Below are 20,671 nucleotides of genomic sequence, written 5' to 3'. Positions count from 1 at the left end.
ATAGAAATCTGTTTTAAATGGAAACCATTTTAGGTATTTTCACCTAAGGCAGTCGCTCCTCTCCCTGTCATAAAAGAGCAAAGCTGAGAGGCAGGACAGACACAGGAATAACCTTACAGAAAGGAATCAGGTGGTCTTTTAACTTGACAGTTTGTTGCCAGATCTGACTTGGGGAAGCAGATGGACTAAGGAGAAAGGAGAGTTAGCAAAGAAGTCTTTAGAAAAGTCTCTAAAAGGAAAAAGACATTTGTGTTCTCCTATATACATTGTCCAATAGTGCTTTGGAAATACACTGATAAGATTATAGAAAAACTAAAATAATATTTAGCCATCAGGTTGATTAAAATTTAAATAATGCTTTGTTAAAATGGTAATAACATAAAAGGAGACAAAATTTTAAGCAAATACTTTCCAAAAATAAAAAATTTAAACTGCAACAATCTAAAAATTGCTGAGAAACTACTACCTAAGTCACATTTTAAAGAAACAGTATTCTTAAATTAACTGTGCTATGGAGAATAAGCACCATGGTGCCACTGATGGAGTTATAAACAGTGAGGTAAGGAAGTGGTTAAGGTAACTAAATAGGTTATATATTGTTTATAAGAGCTCTAGTGTTGCCCTTTTGGTGTAGAAATAGCTATAGGAAAAGAGTTGCCAATTTCAATTATTTGTCCTTTTTTTTTAACAATTTTGTCACCAATACCCAATGAATAGTTTATTATGTATAAAATAAGTTTTAATGATAATTAAGACCTCTTCTCATGCTTCAAGAAGAGAGATGATACAATGGTTAAATACGTTTATATGTAAATATATACTTTTACATTCAATTTTAACAAACCAGTACTCTTTAAAAGAGAAAAACTAGCGTTGGCTTAAAATTGGCAAGAATATTTCAGGGGAAGTTAGGTTTTTGAATTAGATATTTTAATCTCTGCCAACCAAGTATTTTTTAATTATAAGTTATTTAATGCAAAAAAATATTATATTTAAACTGAGATTTTTGAATAACCAGCGGTATAATTATCTGAAAATTCATGATTAAATTTATAGATTTTACGTGGGCTGAGAACATAAATCCACACAAATTAGTCAATATTTCTCAATTTGCTTTTAATATGACTTCATTTTTAATTAATTCTAATAATTTAAATGTCTTTTACAGGGAGCATTTGGTGCCCTTCAGAAGATATGTGAAGATTCCGCTGAGATTTTAGATAGTGATGTTTTAGATCGTCCTCTCAACATCATGATTCCCAAATTTTTACAGTTCTTCAAGCACAGTAGCCCAAAAATAAGGTATCTGTATAGCCAATATTAATGTATAAACTCTGATAGAAGCCTGATCACTTTCTTCTTTTTGCATTACCTAACATTTTTGTGACTATAGCAAAAATAGTACGTCTTCCACAAAGGTAAATTTTGGTAATTGAAATTTATTCCTTTAATAACAAAGCCCAGGAAATGTTGGCCTTTTCTGATAAAAATGTTCATCGGATATGATGGTTCTCTATTTTCTACATGATTAATTGCATTTGTAATGGTTAACAGACATGCTTTTAAGGTCCTTTGTGAAAGGCAGAAAATCATTGGGTTTGGTTTTTGTTTGCTTTTGTTTTTTAAATTTATGAATCTTGCCAAGTAGAAGTACCTTCATTTGCACCTGTGTAATAAAAAATTATTTCAGTATGACATCTAAATTCTAGTTTAAGGGGTTTACATCTAATAAAAACATTTTAAGTCTGAAGGTGGAAGGATTTTTGAGTACTCTAAAATCACATAGTAGGCCTGGTTAGCTGGTCCTGAAGTTAACTTGGGCTGCTTTATTTCTTCTATATCCATATTTCCTTGAACAGTGCCTAGCATATAGTTTTAAACATAATGATAACATAAATATCATATTTAGAATATTATCTTTTGAATAGTTTTGTTATCAGTTCTATCAAATTACAATTATTGTGCCGTCTTTATTACACTGAAGTGAGACTATAATTTCACCAGAAGTTCCCCAGCTTGCTGTAATTTTTTTGTCCTCTCCAATTTTATATATATATTTTTCTAACATGAACTTTGCTTATTATTTCTTTGGAAAAGTCATTGCCTTTTTTCTTTTGCTTGTCAGTTGCTTTGATTTTTTTTTTTTTTTTTTTACAGTTGCCAGTACGTCATGCTTTTATATAAAATAAACTTTACTATTTAAAGTAGAAATTATGCAGTTCCTAGAGGCTTCAGGAATATCCAGCTGCATGAACTTTATAGGCTTAAACTATTAATTAGTTCAGATGCTATTTGGGGCTTACTTCAAGATTCCAAGCTGTATTCCAAAGGATTATGCTTTCAACGTTATAACCAAAGGGTAATCAGAATCTTTTTCTTGCTTAGAAAAGGAATTCTCTATTTAGTTCTTATTCTTTTACCTTTATTTAATTTTAGTCACTTTTCATCTTACGTGGTACTTAGTACAGTGTTAAACTCACAGTGGAAACTTATAGATGTTTATTTGTGGTAGTATCGGGCAAATAAACATTTTCAAAATAAAATTTTTTCTTCCTGGCATAAGTAACTAGATAGAGGAATTCATGTTCCCAGGAAGTCTTCCCCCTTTTAACATTGCAACTAAGGTGATGAAAGAAAGTGTGGTGATTTGCATACTTTTTAGAAATTTACTTTTTTGTGATCAATTCTCAGCAGTTAACAAAAATTTAAAAAACATTCCTGGTGATTGATACACCATTACTGGATATAAAAATTTCTTTTATAATTTTAAGACATTTTTGTAGATGATCATGTGTTTAAAACTTAATTAGATGGAGTTCACCAATACAGAAATGTTTCCATTCAGTGAATGTTTCTTACTACCCATTTGAGATTCTGTTTTACACACTGTTAAAATATTTCTTAACACCTTATTAATACATTTTAACTGGTATTTACTATGAAATTGTTTTTTTCTCTCAAAATAAGTGTTGGACTTTGAGAATGTAGAATGAGGCAAAGAAATAGTTTTATCTATCACATGACTAAGCAATTTAAAAATCAGCAGTTTTATTTTTCAGTCACACAGATTGGGTTATGATTCCTAACTCATGATACTGTCATCATTTCCCACTTCCATTTAGTCTTCAGTTACTTATTATTATTTTCAATAAGTACTTAAATCCACCACCCAAAATAAAAGTTAAGACCTCGACAGCAAGCAACCTATATCTGATCCCAGCATTAAATTTGGTTTTTTTTGTTTTGCACTTAAAAATAATTTATTGCATCTATGTGTAAAATGTATATATACAATTTGTTTAACTTTATAAAAAAGTATTTTACTAAATTTAATCTTTGGTGGCGTCTTAAATTTAATATTACGTTGCTAAGATACATCCATATTGTGTCACTATGGCTCAATTTGTTTTGACTACTGTATAGTATTCCTTTGTATGACAGTTACACAGTTCATGTATCTTGTACACACAAATACACACACACCCCCGATGGCTTTTGAGTGGCTTCTAGGTTTTTGCTATTGTGGGCGGTGCTGCTGAAAACATTTGTATACTAGTGTCCTGTCTATATGCAAGAGTTTCTCTTAGGAAGGTAAATAAACTCTTGGGAAGGAATTTCTGGGACACAGGGCATATGAATGAATAACTCAAGGAAATAACAAACTGTTCTCCAGAAGAGCGGCATTAATTTATATTCCTTATTAACAAAATGAAAGTTTCTTTGGGTACACATTCAGCTTTTAATTTTTGCTAATCAAATAGATATAAAATGTTATTTCAAATTTATGGTCTTGGCAGTTTGTCATTAATCATGTTGAACATCTTGTCATGTTGGCTATATGTGGTAAGAATAAGGGGCTAGACAGTAATTCAGGAATTTTTGTGCAGAAGATTCTCTGTAAAGAAACCAGTCATGCAGAGACCCTGAAGAAAGTAAAGTAGCAGTCTTTGAAATATCAAGGCAAAGAACATTTAAGATGGAGAACAGCAAGTACGAAGGCCCTGGAGTAGGGAACAATCCTTTTAGAGTTATAGAAGAAAAAAAGTCATGTAGCATGATAGAAAACGAAGTTAGAGAGATAGAGAGTAGCCACTTTATAGTGTAATGTCTAGGCTAATAGTCAGCAAACTGACTTACAGGGGCCAAATCCAGCCATAGCCATGACCCATGAGCTAAGGATAACTTTATATTTTAAAAGGTTCGAAGGTGTGTGTTGGGGCGGGGGCGGGGAGGAATGAAGGTCTTAAGTGGCCCACAAAGCTTAAAAATATTTAAAAAGTAGATTGTTTTATTGGAGCAGGCTGAACAAGGATTTAATTTGATCTTATTAATGTGTGTCAAACAAGTTTTAGTGGAGTTTGGCACAGCGGAAGTCAGAAAGCCAGTTAGAGCCTATTGGAGTCATCCTTGCTGGGAGGGAGATCATGATTTGGAATGGGAAGTAGTGGAGGGTAGTAAGTGATTTGATTATGGGTATATTTTTAAAGGTAGTGCCGTTGAGAATTGCTGTGGAATTGAATTGGGTATGTCAGAACACATAGTCTATAGACTATACCCATTTTTAGTTTCAAAAGGACTACAAACCAGTTTTTAAATTTGTAGGTATATAAGTTCCCATATGCCCCCACCGTTTAGAGGTATCCACTAACATAGGAGCAATAACATTGTTGTGCAACCTGCATCTTACACTTACTATATTATTCATGTTCTTTCTATGTTAATGCAGAGAAATTTGACTCATTTTTTTTATGAGTGTGTGTGTGTACACACACTATAATATTTTTATGGAGAAATGTTTAAGTTCTTAACCAGTCTTCTGTAAATAGAAAAAGGATAAACAGTGAGCATATATTGAATTTTGAATTTTGTTTCTAGATCTCATGCTGTTGCATGTGTCAATCAGTTCATCATCAGTAGGACTCAAGCTCTGATGCTGCATATTGATTCTTTTATTGAGGTAAGATTTATTCCTCCCCACCCTCCTATTTGTGAGAATGTTAGAAAAATGTTAGTTGAGGAAGAAGGGTTCCAGTCAGATGGCGGGTAGATGAAGGAAAAAAAAAAAGTTAATGGCACGTAGTTTTATAACTGTAAACTTTTCCTCTGTTACTAGTTTTTCCACTTGTATCATGATACAAACATTGATTATGGGGTGTGTGTGTGTGTGTGTGTGTGTGTGTGTGTGTGTGTGTGTGTTTAATATCTTCACTATAAAAATCTCTACTTTGGTATACTGTTCAGTCGCACTTGGAAGTTAAATCTCCCAGCTCATTTGCAATATTTGAAATATGAAACATTGCTGAGGTTGAATACACTTAAATTGATACGGAATCTAAAGGCACATACTAAAGGACAGTACAGTATATCTATATGTTCTGTGACTTTTAAGTGAAACAAAGTATAAGGAAACCAGTTTTACTGTAGGCTAACTGACATAAACAAGAGTTAAGTTCCTACCACAGCTCATCAACGTTATAATGAAATGACATTCAAGGACCTGCTGTACTTCTGTTTTTCTGTTGGTTCCCATTATAAAATTATATGTGTCAGGGAAAACATTGGCCTTTAAATCTCAAACAAGCATTTCTAAAAACACTTAACATTCGATAAAAGCAGAAAGACAAGCATAATTTAAGTGCTTCACTTTTATTTTTGCCAAATGAAATTAATTAAATAGTCCCTTTTTTTTCCTGCTGTTCTTTAAAAAATCCTTTAGAGGCCATACTTCTGGTCTTTCTATTGGAAAATTATAAATAAAAGAAAATCATGTTATGTGTGTTTTTTTGTTTTTTTGTTTTCCCACTCATTTACTGAGTACCTACTATGAATCAGGCACTGTGCTTGGTGCTAGGGGTGCCTAAATAACTTTTATACCTCAGGTGTTTTCAGTCTAGTTTGGAATAGAGGATAATAGATAATATTAGAGGTCTGGAGTAAGTCTGCCTGGGTTCAAATCCCAGGTCCAGAGCCTAATAGCTATATTAATCTTGGGCGCCTTCATGAACTGATATTTTCAGTTTCATCATCTGTAAAATAAGACCTACCTTGTTGGATTGTTATAATAAACTGGAACAATGTCTGCCACAGAGTAAGCACTGTACATATTAACTACAACTATTACTTTTTAGAAGTTGTCATTATAATAATAGTTCCTCTTAGTGTTCTTCTTTCATACCTTATTAAGGGACCTGGTAGACATACCAGTATCTTATACAGAAATATAATTTAGAATAAAAGAGATTAAATTATCTCTAAAAATAAAAATTAGATAAGACCTTACTCAGCAAGTAGAGCAAGAACATTTTTCCCAGCAGTTTAAAATAGTTTCAATTAGTGTTGAATGCCATATTAACACTTCTTTGCTACTTGATAATCATCTAAGGGTCAGCCAGTTTTTCATGCAAGAGGAGTAAACCTCCAGAGGCGGTGCCTGATACATAGTAGGCCCTCAGTAACTAATTGCCAAATAAATTGATTAATTATTTTCTTCAGTTATCAATGTTTTCATCAAGGGCTGATGTCTATTACTGATGGGAAGTGTATTGGTTACTAATATATGGCCATAACACACCTTGGCAAAGCTGGCTATTCATATTAAGACAACATCAAATTAAGGAAAGATGTATATTCTAACGTGTAAGCAGTACCTGCTGGAAAGAACAGTATTCTCTGACTTTATAAAATATATCTGATTAAAAGAGGAACTACAGAGTTTTGAAAGCATCAAATGTGGAGGCAGGACTTGGGGAAATCAAAGACTTTAAAATGCTGCAACAGTACTTCACAGACTTATATTTGATATTTGAACTTCTGCATTGTCTTACCTTTTCTTGTAATAAGATTTCAGTTTCATCTCTTTGGAGACGTTTTTATGATTTCCTGGGAAAAGATAATGGGGCACATTGGATTTTACTTAATTTTTTTTTAATGATCTTTTTATTGCTTTTAATGTATGTGTTGTGTGTGTTTGTGTTTACAAATAAAGTAAAATCTCATGAGTGAGATAGGAAAGGTTTATTGCTTTTTCTTCTCACATCCCATTTGCAGCCTCTACAAGAGACAGCTTATTCTTCTAGTGAAGGCTTGTTGGTATAGTGAAATGAGTGTGGACTTATTCATGATTCCGTGAAAACCAAATTCAGATCTCCCACTGGCTAGCAAGTTACTTAACATCTAAACTTTCATATCTTTATCTGGAAAATTGTATAACATCTCAGAGTTGTGAAGATTAAACAAAAGTCTCCTGTTGATTCAGACATTTTTTTAAACTTTGTAGAGAAACTTCTTAACAGTATAAGGTTGATTGCTACTTTTATTATTTTTTCAGTAGTTGACTCTGAACAAACTCAGTATATATTTCCCAATTATTGGTGATTTCATAAGACTTGGACTTATTATCACCTTAAAAATCAGAGTTGGTAGGAATAACCTCTTGACAGATAGTAATTTTGAAGAGTAAATCAAATTGTATTTTAGTAATTATCTCTACTTCTGAATGAATGCCCCTATGTCCTAATGACATGGTTTTATTCTCACAAATGAAAAATTACCTCAAAACACAACGAATTATACTTTATCAGAAAGAATTATCTAGATTGTTTACCAAAATCATAATTTTTGGCAATTATCAATGCATTTGTTTTATAATTTCTTATATTGTCAGCCGATTAAGTCAGTATTTGTATTGTATCTTAGGGTTTTTTTAAATGTTACCAACTTGCAGATTACTGGTTGTTATTTATAAACCTAATATTGGTAATATTTACCTAGAAAAAATGTTTCTTGTACAATAGAATCTCTTTGCATTGGCCGGGGATGAAGAACCGGAGGTACGGAAAAATGTATGCCGGGCACTTGTGATGTTGCTTGAAGTTCGAATGGATCGCCTCCTTCCTCACATGCATAATATAGTTGAGGTAACACAAGCAATTTAAAGGTTCTCTCCTCATCTTTCCTTCAAGAAAAATCTTGGGCATAAAATGTGCAATGTGAAACCACTCTTATATTATTTCATACACTGGAGGTGACTACAAAAAATAATTATTGTCTTAAAATGATAACTTTATAGTAATTTTTATAAGATTTAAAGAGTTATAAAGGGGGAAATAATTTTTCCCTTTTATGAATAGCTTTTAACCAAAATAATTAGGAAATACTTAGATGATGTGTGTTTACTAGATAATGGGTTAGGTAGACTAAATGATCAATAAAGCTGATAGATTAAGTGGCATATTATTTTGTCATTAAGAATGTTCTACCCATTACTGATAAAATTAATCTGATCAGCCTGGTTATTTATGATAACAGTGAGATTTATGAGTAGAAAATACATAACCATTATTATAGTTAGTTCCAGGAAACTATTTAGATTTTAAAATGTAATTAAAATAATTTTATTGGGAAATTCTAAGTACATTGATCACAGTTTTGCCATATTTCAAGGAAGGAATAAATAATAACAAGATATAGTTATTAGTAGAAAAAAAAAATTTGGATACTACCCAGTAATGCTGTAGTCACATTATACCACTTAATTTTCATATTACTGTATGCGAGTAATATGTAGATGTGTGCGTGGATTAAGCAGTATGTATCTAGATCCTCCCTTTCAGTTCCAGAGATTGATATAAAGTGGAGAGGGAAGATCTTTTTTTAAAGGATGGAGTCTAAGACCTGTTAGAAGAAGGCTAGCACCCATGGTTTATAGCAACTTTTCTAAAACATTAGGGAAGACGATTGTAGAGCTAAGCATATGTAGCAGCATAAGATGGGAATAAATGACAGTTTCTCTGATGAGCCTATTCTCCCCATGAAATATTTGGAAGAATCAGATGGAGTTGGTTGAAAGTTTAGTGAGAGTGTGGAGTTAACCAGGAAGTTCAGAAGACATTTTATCATTTGCTAAGGCCATATTACAGCTGGGGAGCCTAATTTATAATGCTACAGATCTTTTTTCAGTAGGACATGGTATGCAATGTAATAGGGGTTGGCCTGTCACAATCGTTGGTTGCTGTATTTCGTCATATGTGAGGTGTTTCAATCAGGCAGAGGATGTGTACTAAGAATTCATCAGTAGACACCAATTCCAGTTTATATTGGGAAATTGTGTGACTTTGATTATGTTTATTGTGTTATTGCATGTAAGGGTTTTTTAAAGAAAGTTAGACAGCATGCCTTTGGTTAGATTTGGGGTCATGTTATTCCAACTAAGTGAATTTGTCTTGTTATGTTCAGAGGACATGATAAAGCTATTTTGTTGGAAACTACAAGTTATAGTTACACTGAGAAATGTCACTGCTTTCCAAATTAAAAAAAAATTAACTTGTGTATATCTCTAAGTATGTGAAAGATACACATTCAAGAGACACTTTAATTAAGAAAGATTTAATGGAGTTTATTTTGATGTTTCTACAAAGACTTAATGTTTGATTATTGATAGATTTTTAAACTCTAAAAGATTTAATGGAGTTTATTTTGATGTTTCTACAAAGACTTAATGTTTGATTATTGATAGATTTTTAAACTCTCAGTGGTTTCAAAAAAAATATGTTCATACAGAAGTAGATAAATGATACATGGATTGAACACTTTCATTAGGTAACATTCTAAAGCAGCAATTCTTGTTTGGCTGCATGTTAGAATTAACTAGGAAGCTTATTAAAAAATCCACACCCTAGATTAGGAGCCATTGTAAAATTGTAAGGCCATGCAAAGGACCGTTAACTTGCTGCAATAAGATTAGGTTTATTTTAATTGTATGATTTTAACTGGTTAATTTTAAGGCTCTTTTGTTTACAGTACATGCTACAGAGGACCCAAGATCAAGATGAAAATGTGGCTTTAGAAGCCTGTGAATTTTGGCTCACTTTGGCTGAGCAACCAATATGCAAAGATGTACTTGTAAGGCATCTTCCTAAGTAAGTGTTCTTTCTTGTGAATACTACTGTGTTCTTAAATTTAATAGTGATTACTTGTTTTTATGTTGAATTCTGCCATCACGGAATTAAGTTCTAAAGAAGTCAAACTTAATTTTATTGTTGGTATAAGGAAAGAGAATTTTCAGGGGGCAATTAAAATTTTTTAATTACTTGAGCATGGTTTATTCTAAATTATACTTAATTTTCGACAACTCCTGGCACTGTTTTTTGTTGTTTTTTTTTTTTTAATAACTCTTATAATTTCACCATTGACTCTGGTGGGTTTTTCCCAAAAAATGTTTTCCCACAAGTTATGATGCTATGAAATTTTCATTATAGGCTGAACATTATTAAGCCTATTTTTAACCATATAAATACTGTTTGATCAGATTTTTTTTTTTTCCGGTTTTGAGATATAATTGACATAAAACATTAGTTTTAGCTATACAATATAATAATTTGATACATGTATTAAAATCAGTTGTTTTAAACGTAATGCTTACTTTTGAAAATAAGTAATACAGGCTTGTGGAAGAAAACTAAAATGCAGAAAACTTAAAATCCTGAGTAATCATAGTATTTTTGATGTGTTGCTTTTAATGTTTTTGGTTTTTGTTTTTTGTTCTTTTCCTGTGTTAGTGTACCGTATACCGAATACCATATATTCAAGGCGTTTGGGGAAGAATTAAATTTGATAACATGTGAAACACTTAACATGGCATCTAGCTATAGTTCGTGCTTAAAATTCTGATTGTACTGTTCTGTGGTTTGCTCTTTTCAGTTACTGTATGTTGCATGCTTTCCTCCATGTCATTAGTCTTTAAACTTTGGAGTACCGTTCCATCATGGTATGAATACTATGTATTTATAATTGACTGTTCTGTTATTGAATAGTTAAATAGTTTGCCCTTTTTCTTTTTAATCAAATAATACTGGAGTGAACATCTTTCTTTGTCCATAAATGGTTGTTTATTTCAGGTAGAATTTTTAGAAGTGATTTTTCCCAAAGTCAGAGGACTGGATTCTTCATAATTCTTCATAAGTATTCCACATTATTCTCCAGTGAAGTTATGCCAGTTTATACCAGTGGTGTTCCATCCTATCACAGCTTTTGCCAGCCATTAATTATAATTTCTCTACTCTTAGCTATCAGGATGAGCCAAGAACAAAACCGCTTGTTTTAATATGTTGTAGTATTAGCGGAGTCATATATTTTTTCCCCATCTTTATTGAAATATAGTAGACAATTAGTTGCTTGTATTTATTTACATTGTACAATTCAATGAGTTTTTTTCAATTATAATTGGCATACAATAATATGCCAGTTTCGGTTGTATAGCATAGTGATCAGAGATCCACATAACTCGCAAAGTGATCACTCCACTAAATCTAGTTACCCCTCTTATTTATTACAACATCATTAACCATCTTCCCTGTGCCGCGCTCTATATCTCCGTGTGTATTCTGCAACTATTTGTACCTCTTAATCCCTTTGCCTTTTTTTGTCCCCTCAAACCCCCTCCTGTCTAGTATCTCTCTAAATATTCTCTGTATCTGTGAGTTTATTTCTGCTTTTGTTGTTGTTGTGATTTATTTTGTTCTTTAGATTCTCTATGTATGTGAAATTATGTGATATTTGTCTTTCTCTGTCTGACCCATTTCATTCAGTGTAATACCCTCTAGGTCCATCAAGGCAATATCTTTTTCCATCCCCTTCCTTTTATTCTGAGTCTTTTAATCGGAAGTGAGTCTCCTGTAGGCAGCATATGTAGGGGTCTTGTTTTCTTACCCATTCAGCCACTCTCTTGGTTGGAGCACTTAATTCTTCCATTTGAGGTACTCGTTGATAGGATGTGTTTTGGTGTGGGCCTCTTTGGGTTCTTCTTTCTTGGGACTCTGAGCTTCCTAGGGTTGTATGTCTATTTCCTTCACCAGGTGAGGGAAGTTTTCTATCATTATTCAAATAGCTCTTCAACGTCTTTTTTTTTTTTTTCTGATACCCTTATGACACAGATATTTTTACATTTAATAGTGTCCCATAGGCTTCTTAAATTATTATTATAGTCTTGGCTTTTATTTTTTTTTTGGCCATTCTGATTGAGTATCCTTGGCTTTCCCATCCTCATTTGATCTTCTTTATTCACTGTTTATTCCATTTAATATACTTCTCATCTCAGATAATGTTCTTCATTTCTGACTGGTTCCCTTTTATGATTTCCATTTCCATTTTTATGTTTTTTATCTCTTCGTTAAAGTTCTCACTGAATTCATCTATACTTACCGTAAGTTAGTGGAGCCATTTTTTCAGATGTTTGGTACTTGGATTTTCTCATTTTCATATAGTCAGTTAACTTCTTTTTCCTTTCCAATAAATTCTTTCCCCAAAGAAAGCACCACTTCCACCTCTATTTTGTTTTTGGCAATCTGGAACATCAGATGCTAAATGGATTCTTTTTTCTTTAGGAAATTCATATATTATTATTCCTTTTCTTCCTGATTTGTGAAACTAAATATGAGTATATTATGACGTGCTTGTTTCTTGTTATAGAATCATATAATTGTAAAAGTCATGTAAACAGACATTAATTTTTATAAAAACTGAAGAGCTTCCTTCTGTTAAAACCTAAGCTATAACGTTAGGTATTACCGATAATATGCATTTATGGCTAGGTGCTCTATAAACACTAATAAAATCTGTACATGCTTTTATTTCCCTATGTGGCACAAACATCATAAATTAACTGTACTGATAGTAAACTCTCAACTCTACCATGCATCTCCCATGCTCTGGATTAATTGAACTGTCTTTATGGCTTGTTAAATACTATTGGGAAAAATATAACAATCTATGGTCTTCGACATCAAGTGGACCCTTCTTGCTCTTTGCCAATTTTTCTTGTTCTAGATCAGTTTTTATCATCCATTTTATCATCCAGAGCAACTATTTCAAACCTTTGTCACTCTTCTGAATTTCTCTTCATTCATTTTGATTACTTCTATTTTATCAGGAAAACAAGTGACCCTTCATCTTGTCCCAAAACTTACAGATATATTTTCATGTGAGTTGTCCTCTTCGTAACCAGTCTTTCTATTTATGGTCTTAGCTAGCATAATTTTTTTCTTACCCTCTGGGACCTCACTCCATCAGATAGATATATTCAACTTTCTCCTCTCTGTTGCCTCTTTCTCCATAACTTTTTAACTTGCTGCAGTTTCTTCCATCTTAAAAAGATTCAAAGAATAGATGGGGCTCACTGTCTTCACTTTACCTCACCTCATGTTAACTCTATAATATTTTACAGTCTGCTGTCTGTTCTCACCATTTTTCTGAAATTGTTGACAAAGATCATAAGTGATTTAACCGTTGGTTATCCAAATGAACCCAGTTTTCCTGCTTTAATGCCTGTAGCTTACAAAATGTGGTTCTCCAGTTATCTAGTTATGTTATACCAGCTATCATGTTGTTACTATTAATCTTTCTATCTTAGAATTTAGAAGAACTTTGAACATAGTGAAAGTTTGTCTGGCCCAAACAGTTTTTAGACCTATCCAGGAAATTTAAAATCCCACTGCTTCTGTTTCCCTATTACTATTCCTTTAGTTAATGAGGACTTATAAAATTACCTCATTGGCAGTAGAGTTGTACTCAAAATTGGTTCCATACATATTTATTTAATTGGTGTTAAAATGCATAAATTTGAAGTAAGGCCTCAACAAAGACTGAGGACATTAACATAGAGCAGGGGACCCCAACCCCTGGGCCACGGACTAGTACTGGTTCTGGCTTGTTAGGAACCAGGCCGCACAGCAGAAGGTGAGCAGCAGGCAAGTGAAGCTTCATGTGTATCTGCAGCAGCTCCCCAGTTCTAGCATCACCACTTCAGCTCCACCTCAGGTCATCAGGCGTTAGATTCTCATAGGAGCACCAGTCCCTGGTGCCAAAGGGTTGGGGACTGCTGAAGAGTGAGAGTTTCTTACATCTGGTGTAGGAAAAGAAAACTGTCTTTGGAGTCAGGCCAAAGAGGTTTTGAAGTCTGACTCTCCTGTTTACTAAAACTCAAGACCTTGTAAAGTAATATAACCTCTCTGAGCCTTAGTTTACTCCTCTATAAAATGGGAATCCTAATAACTTTTCTCATTAGGTTATAAGGAAAGTACTTATAAGCCCACAGCTGGTACTTCTGAGTATGAATTTCTTTGTCTGTTCATACTTTTCCCAAGCCAATAAAGGTAAAATTTGGAAGCAGAGAACTATGTATGGGCTTATTGTAAAATATTGATAAATATTTCCAGAGTATTTTCATAGCTTTTATCCTCAGTTGGCTCTTTTAAATATGTGATGAACCAGTGAGAAAACAAATCATCCAAGCTTAAGCTTAAGAAACTTGTTCAAAGCTCAAAACTGTCATAGCTACAAGAGGAACTGAAGTTAGTGTTTTGACCTTATATGTCTTTTTTAAATATTTTTTAAACTAGGTAGCATAAATATTCCAGTATACCTGGAATTCCATGGTTCTGTTTTAGTGACTACATAAGACTTCAGATTGGGTATGATAATCCTAATTTATTTAACTGTTTTGGTAGTGAAATTTTTAATTGTTTTTAATTAAAGAAATTTAAGTTTCCTAACTTTTTATCAAAAGCTATAATAACCTATCCATAAAGCTCTTTTTTTCCTTCTTGCATTATTTCTTTTGGCTCATTTCCTTTAGACTTACTATATTTTTATATTTTGAATTCTTATCTCTTTATTAAAAGAATACAATTACTGAATGTAGGCTTATTGTAACAATGTCACACCATTTAAAAATAAAGTAAAAGATGAATTTTGTCCCCTTTTCACCTACTCACTCCGCTCTCCAAAGATACCATTTTTTGTATATCCTTCCTAAGATAGATTGTGTTTACAAGTAATTCATGGGAAATCTACTGTTTTTAACTCAGGTGGACATGTATTATATGTGTTTTACACTTGGAGTTTTTGTTTGTTTTTAACATATGTATTTGAAATGTATTTTAACCAAGCCCTAAATGGTGCACATTTAGATTTTCCAGTGTTTTTGTTGTAGCAGGGAACATTAGTCTTTAAAAAATGGGTGTTGGTTGGTATATTTGGATAAATTCTTAAGGGAGAAATGCTATTTTTTTATTTTATTTCTGTGGACAGGCCCCCTTATCTTTACTAAGTTGGTCCCATGCATAAGTATGTAAAAGGCCTGAGACATGTGTTAAGAATACTAATTTGAGAAGGGCAGACAGCACAGAATATGCTCTAAGACAATATTAGGGATATGGGTGGTTGTCTCATTGGTGTTGGTATACAAAAGGTTGTTAAGACTTATTAATAATTCCGTTGATGTTTAGATCTTTGTTTCATGAATTTGTTTCTTTGTAGGTTGATTCCTGTGTTAGTGAATGGCATGAAGTACTCAGATATAGATATTATCTTACTTAAGGTAAGGAAACTTTCTGGTGAATAGGGAGGGTTATTTTTATTGACTTAGTAAATCTTTGAATTTGACTAATAGAACATTTATTTAGAATAGACCCTATGTAAATAGGTTTCCTGTTAGATATAATATGCTACAGAGTTCAAAGGTAGAAGCAAACAATGAATTTGGGTGGTAATAGATTCCAGTTTAATTGGAACTAGATGGTGACAGTATCAGAGTTAGCATTAATTTTCTATTGATTCCATTTATTTGGCATTTGTTTTTAAATACCTTAAATATGATCTGAATGTGATATTCAGGTAATATAGATCTGAATGTGATATTCAGGTAATATACCAGCTGATGGGGGGCAATATAATGTGATTATGTAAATACCTGATACCTAACAGGTGTTACAGAATGGTCTCTTCACAAAGAACTAATGAAGACGTTTACTTCACAATCCTATGCATGACCCCATCTCTGGATATTCTGATTCTGTTACTCACGTACATATTAACTTGTAACAAATATCACCAAAATTTTCCCTTTAAAAAAAAATAGGGTGATGTTGAAGAAGACGAAACGATTCCTGATAGTGAACAGGATATAAGGCCACGTTTTCATCGATCAAGGACGGTGGCTCAGCAGCATGATGAAGATGGAATTGAAGAAGATGATGATGACGATGATGAAATTGATGATGATGATACAATATCTGACTGGAATCTAAGTAAGTCAAGGAGAGAAAAGCACAGTTACCTGCTTTGGTAACAGCTTTATTGAGGAGTAATTCACATACCATACAAGTCACCCATTAATGGGTACAATTCATTGGTTTTTAATATATTCAGAGTTGTGCAACCATCACCACAGTAAATTCTGGAACATTTCATCACCACAGAAAACCCCGTACCTATTAGCAGTCATTCCCCCATTTTCTCCCAGTCCCCCAGTCCTAAGCAGCTACCAGTTTATTATCAGTTGATGGGCATTTTGTTGTTTCCCTCTTGGCTTTTGTAATGATGTTGTGAACTTTTCTGTAAAGTTTATGTATGGACATGTTTTTAATTCTTTTGGTTGTATATGTGGGATTACTGGGTCTTATGGTAACTCTCTGTTGAACTTTTTGAGTCGGTTTTCCAAAGTGGCTTCACCATCTACTTTCCCGTCAACAGTGTCTTAAGATTCCTTTTTCTCTACGTGCTTGCCAACAGTTGTCTGTTTTTTATTACAGCCATTTTAGTGGATGTGAAGTGGTATCTTATTGTGGGTTTTTTTGATGGCCCTGTCTTTTATTTAATATTCATTATGTTCTTTTAAAAGACTTTTTATTTCTAAACTGTCATTCCTCAAAAAGCTATATATTTTGTTTGATACTATAAAATAGGAACACTGACCACAAGCCTTTTCTGTTTTCCTAACATAAACTTTTTTGTGTGCGATAATTTGCATGAGAATTAACTGATTATCATGGATAATTCTAAAATAATATAAATTGCTTTGTCATGTTCAAACTTACAAAATATCTTTTTTCAATCTCTGTTAGTTTTTCAACCTTAGCTGCAAATCCGTGTCACCTGTTGAGCTTGCATTCTAGGCCACATTCTCTCGGGAGGAACCTAGACATCTGTGTTTTGCTTGCTTGCTTCCTTGTTCTTTAAGCTCCATTCTTTTAGTTCAGGGTTTCTTGACCTCAGCACTATTGATATTTTGGGTCAAATAATTCATTGTGAAGGCAGTCCTCCACATTGTAGGATGTTGAGCAGCATCCCTGATCGCAATCCAAAAGATGCCAGCATACACACAGTTGTGACAACCAACAGTATCTCTGAATGTTACCAAATGTCTTCTGGGAAACAAAATCACCCCCAGTTGAAAACCTCTGCTGTAATTCAGAGAGTTAGGATTTTTAGTAACTGAAGTGGTTAAGGACATGAATCATCAAACTGGAATTCCTCTGTTGCCCATTTAGCTTTCTATAACAGTTACTTAGAGCTGCAGTCCCCAATTTTTTTTTGGCACCAGGGACCGACCGATGCTCCTATGAGAATCTAATACCTGATGACCTAAGGGGGAGCTGAGGCAATAATAGTAGCTCTGCAGAGTGGCTGCAAATACAGATGAAGCTTTGCTTGCTTGCCTGCCGCTCACCTCCTGCCGTGTGGCCCGGTTCCTAACAGGCCACGGACCAGTACCAGTCCGCAGCCTAGAGGTCGGAGACCCCCTGACTTAGAGTACCTAATGCTCCTGGCACTAAGCCAAGGACTTTGCATCCATATTACATTTAATCTTTCCAACAGCTGTATGTAGATAAGGAAACTGCAAAAAGAGAAACTTGCCTGAGGTTAGTATAGCTAATAGTGATAGCACATTAATATTAGGACCCAGGTCTGACACAAGAGAATCCAAGGTCTTCACTACTCTCACAAATTAACCTCCCATTGTATTCCTACTTTCAGATTTAGGGCAGTAATAATGTGCATTGTCTGAGGGTGGGCACTTCCTTTTGACATCCTAGTCACCTTTATACCCTTCCAAAAGTTTTTCTGTGCCCATACAGAAAAACGCTTGTATGCCTCCTTTTTTGGAATGGAGGCTGACTTCCCAAAAGTAAAATCAGATTACATGTACTCTGCTGGTTCTTCTTCATACATCTTATAACTCATCTGTATCAGTACATACAGATTTTAATTCAATACATACAGATTATATTTCATGACAGTATAATACTCATTTATATGGATTCTACCATACAGTATAGCTAAGACCCTTATTGATGAGTAAGGTGTTACTTCTGGCCAATGTAACAGCTTTTTTTAAAAAGGGATTTTACCATTGTCTGATAGTTTATGGTTAACTATTTATTATGCCTAGTTCACAGTGGGAAAATTTAGGATGCTTAATTATATTTTTGTTCTTTTGTTGTTGTTCTTTTCTAAATATATTAAATGAATTCTGAATTGATATATATTTCCATAGTTAATAGTTTCTTAGTCTGTAAAGAATGTTTTTTAGCATATTTTGTGTTTAATGTACTATGACTTTCATTCCAATTTATAATTAATTTGCTAATTCTTGGTCATTAAAAAGTACTCTTGTTAATAGAATTTTTTTCATGTGACAGACTGCCTATTGAATTCTTTGAAAGTCTAGAGAGATATGAATGAAGTTATACATAAAACAAATACTCATTCTGCATATGTATAAGATAATAGAGATTAGTGTAATATTTTTGAATTAAATACTTCCTTAGGAAAATGTTCTGCTGCTGCCCTGGATGTTCTTGCAAATGTGTATCGTGATGAGCTTTTGCCACATATTTTGCCCCTTTTGAAAGAATTACTTTTTCATCATGAATGGGTTGTTAAAGAATCAGGCATCTTGGTTTTAGGAGCAATTGCTGAAGGTAAGTCATTCCAATTTGAACTGTGAAGTCCTTAATAGGCACTAATGCAGCTAGGCTACTTTAAGGAATTGTTATTTTGTAAGCTAAGACTATTCACTCTTGAATTGACATAATTTCCTATCATGTTTTTGATATGGGTAGATAATACTCTGATCCACATTAACCTGAAAAAGGATATATGAATCCAAAAGCCATCTTAGGATAAGTGTTTACTTTGAACCAATTAACAGTTATTAATTAAACAGCCATAGACTTCTCATCCCAGCCAGATATTTTGCAGATGCTTCTGTTATAATAAAGGGAATAGGATGAGAGGACAAGGACTCTGATGTCAGAAGCATCCCCATTGCTAGAAAAAAATATCTTTATTCCATAGGTAAGTATAAGAAATATAAGTTGAGCATCATTATCCTATAACAAGTTATTATTCTGTCCTAGTTGTAAACATCTATCTACAAGAAATTGAAATATCTTACAGGTGTTTCTGAAAGTCATAATTTGAGTAGCAGAAGTAACACGAGCTTTTCTAATGCTATGGAAGCTACTCAGGAGCAGTTAGGTGTCATTTCAGTTTTCTTTGTGATATATATAATTTTGGAAAAGATTGTAGTATATTAATTGCAATGGAAATAATCTGAATATTTTTCATGGATGCATCAGTTGAATATTCAGCTGAAGTAATTTTGTTTTAACTATATTTTAGCACTTCCTGAAAGATTTCTGTTCCTTTTTTTTTCCTAGGTTGCATGCAAGGTATGATTCCATACCTGCCGGAGCTCATTCCTCACCTTATTCAGTGCCTCTCTGATAAAAAGGCTCTTGTGCGTTCCATAACGTGCTGGACTCTTAGCCGCTATGCACACTGGGTAGTCAGCCAGCCCCCGGACACGTACCTGAAGCCATTAATGACAGAATTACTAAAGCGTATTCTGGATAGCAACAAGAGAGTACAAGAAGCTGCCTGCAGGTGGGACAAATTCATAACAAAATGTTCATTGTGGGAAAAGGAGTGGGTACTTCAACCTTGTGATGTTGAAATGTTGGTATTAAACCATTAATGAAGTTTTCGTTATCTGCAGCTTTCACCTGAAGATTTTATAAAACCAACTGTAAAACCAGCACTCTTAACTAGACATCAATCTTTGCTGTCTCTTGAACTCTTTTTTTTTCTCAGTAGCTATGATAATGATAGAATTATCTTTCACCCCAATTTCCTCAGGTGTCTAGAGTGGTGATGGCACCCTTAAAGCAGTAACAAAGTTAGAGCAGATTCACATCATTAGTCTGCAAGTAAACTACCATAACTCCACAGGAAGTGCCACAGTTTTGTTTGGTTTCCTGTAGTTTATTAATTCGGCATGTTTTTTTTAGCTCTACTCATTATTAGGCATGTACTAAATGCTGGGCTTAAGTTCCTCTCATCTTGAAAACTTATAGACTGGTAGGGAGTACTGAACAACTATATAATTTGCAGCAAGTGCTGTGAAGGAAATAGGTAAAGAGTTCACACTGCTAGTGAACAGGGCTTTCATTAACAAGTGGCTTAAGCCTATCATTTTTAGGAAAATTCCTGACTCAGTAGAACAAGATAATACAAACACTAATTTTAGAAATGAAGAGCTAGATATACCTTAGTGTCAGAACAAATTCAGGTCTAAATTGAAGTCATTGAACTGAGATCCTGAAGTTTTTTCCTTTCTTGTACATTTGTCCCAATAGATGAGGCAGATTTATAATAAAAAGTGTATTGTGCACTCTGATACATAGTGTGGGGCTTAGGGAAACATTTTTTTTAACTTTATTGAAGAATAATTGACAAATATAATTGTATATATTTAACCCATTTCCCATTTAGAAAAAAAAGTGCAGCTCACTGCCAACATTAATTTTACATAAATGCTCTTTGAGGCTGA

At 33.4% G+C, this 20,671-nt stretch overlaps 1 protein-coding gene across 3 annotated transcripts in view; it reads left to right on the top strand.

The window, feature by feature from the left end:
- The window catches only part of TNPO1 (transportin 1), an 84,902-nt gene that overhangs the window by 45,662 nt on the left and 18,569 nt on the right, over positions 1-20,671 (top strand). For all 3 annotated transcript variants that reach the window (XM_011372726.2, XM_011372727.2, XM_011372728.2), the window contains exons 6-13: positions 1,169-1,302; positions 4,876-4,957; positions 7,794-7,916; positions 9,799-9,917; positions 15,313-15,373; positions 15,914-16,082; positions 18,606-18,758; positions 19,500-19,725. In XM_011372726.2, coding sequence (XP_011371028.1) covers positions 1,169-1,302; positions 4,876-4,957; positions 7,794-7,916; positions 9,799-9,917; positions 15,313-15,373; positions 15,914-16,082; positions 18,606-18,758; positions 19,500-19,725 — 1,067 coding nt within the window. The remainder of the gene's footprint in view (positions 1-1,168; positions 1,303-4,875; positions 4,958-7,793; positions 7,917-9,798; positions 9,918-15,312; positions 15,374-15,913; positions 16,083-18,605; positions 18,759-19,499; positions 19,726-20,671) is intronic.

Source organism: Pteropus vampyrus, unplaced genomic scaffold, assembly GCF_000151845.1.
Source record: "Pteropus vampyrus isolate Shadow unplaced genomic scaffold, Pvam_2.0 Scaffold213, whole genome shotgun sequence".
Taxonomy (NCBI): Eukaryota; Metazoa; Chordata; class Mammalia; order Chiroptera; family Pteropodidae; genus Pteropus; species Pteropus vampyrus.
The sequence above is the reverse complement of the archived record's forward strand: the minus strand, read 5'-3'. Positions and strand labels throughout refer to the sequence as shown.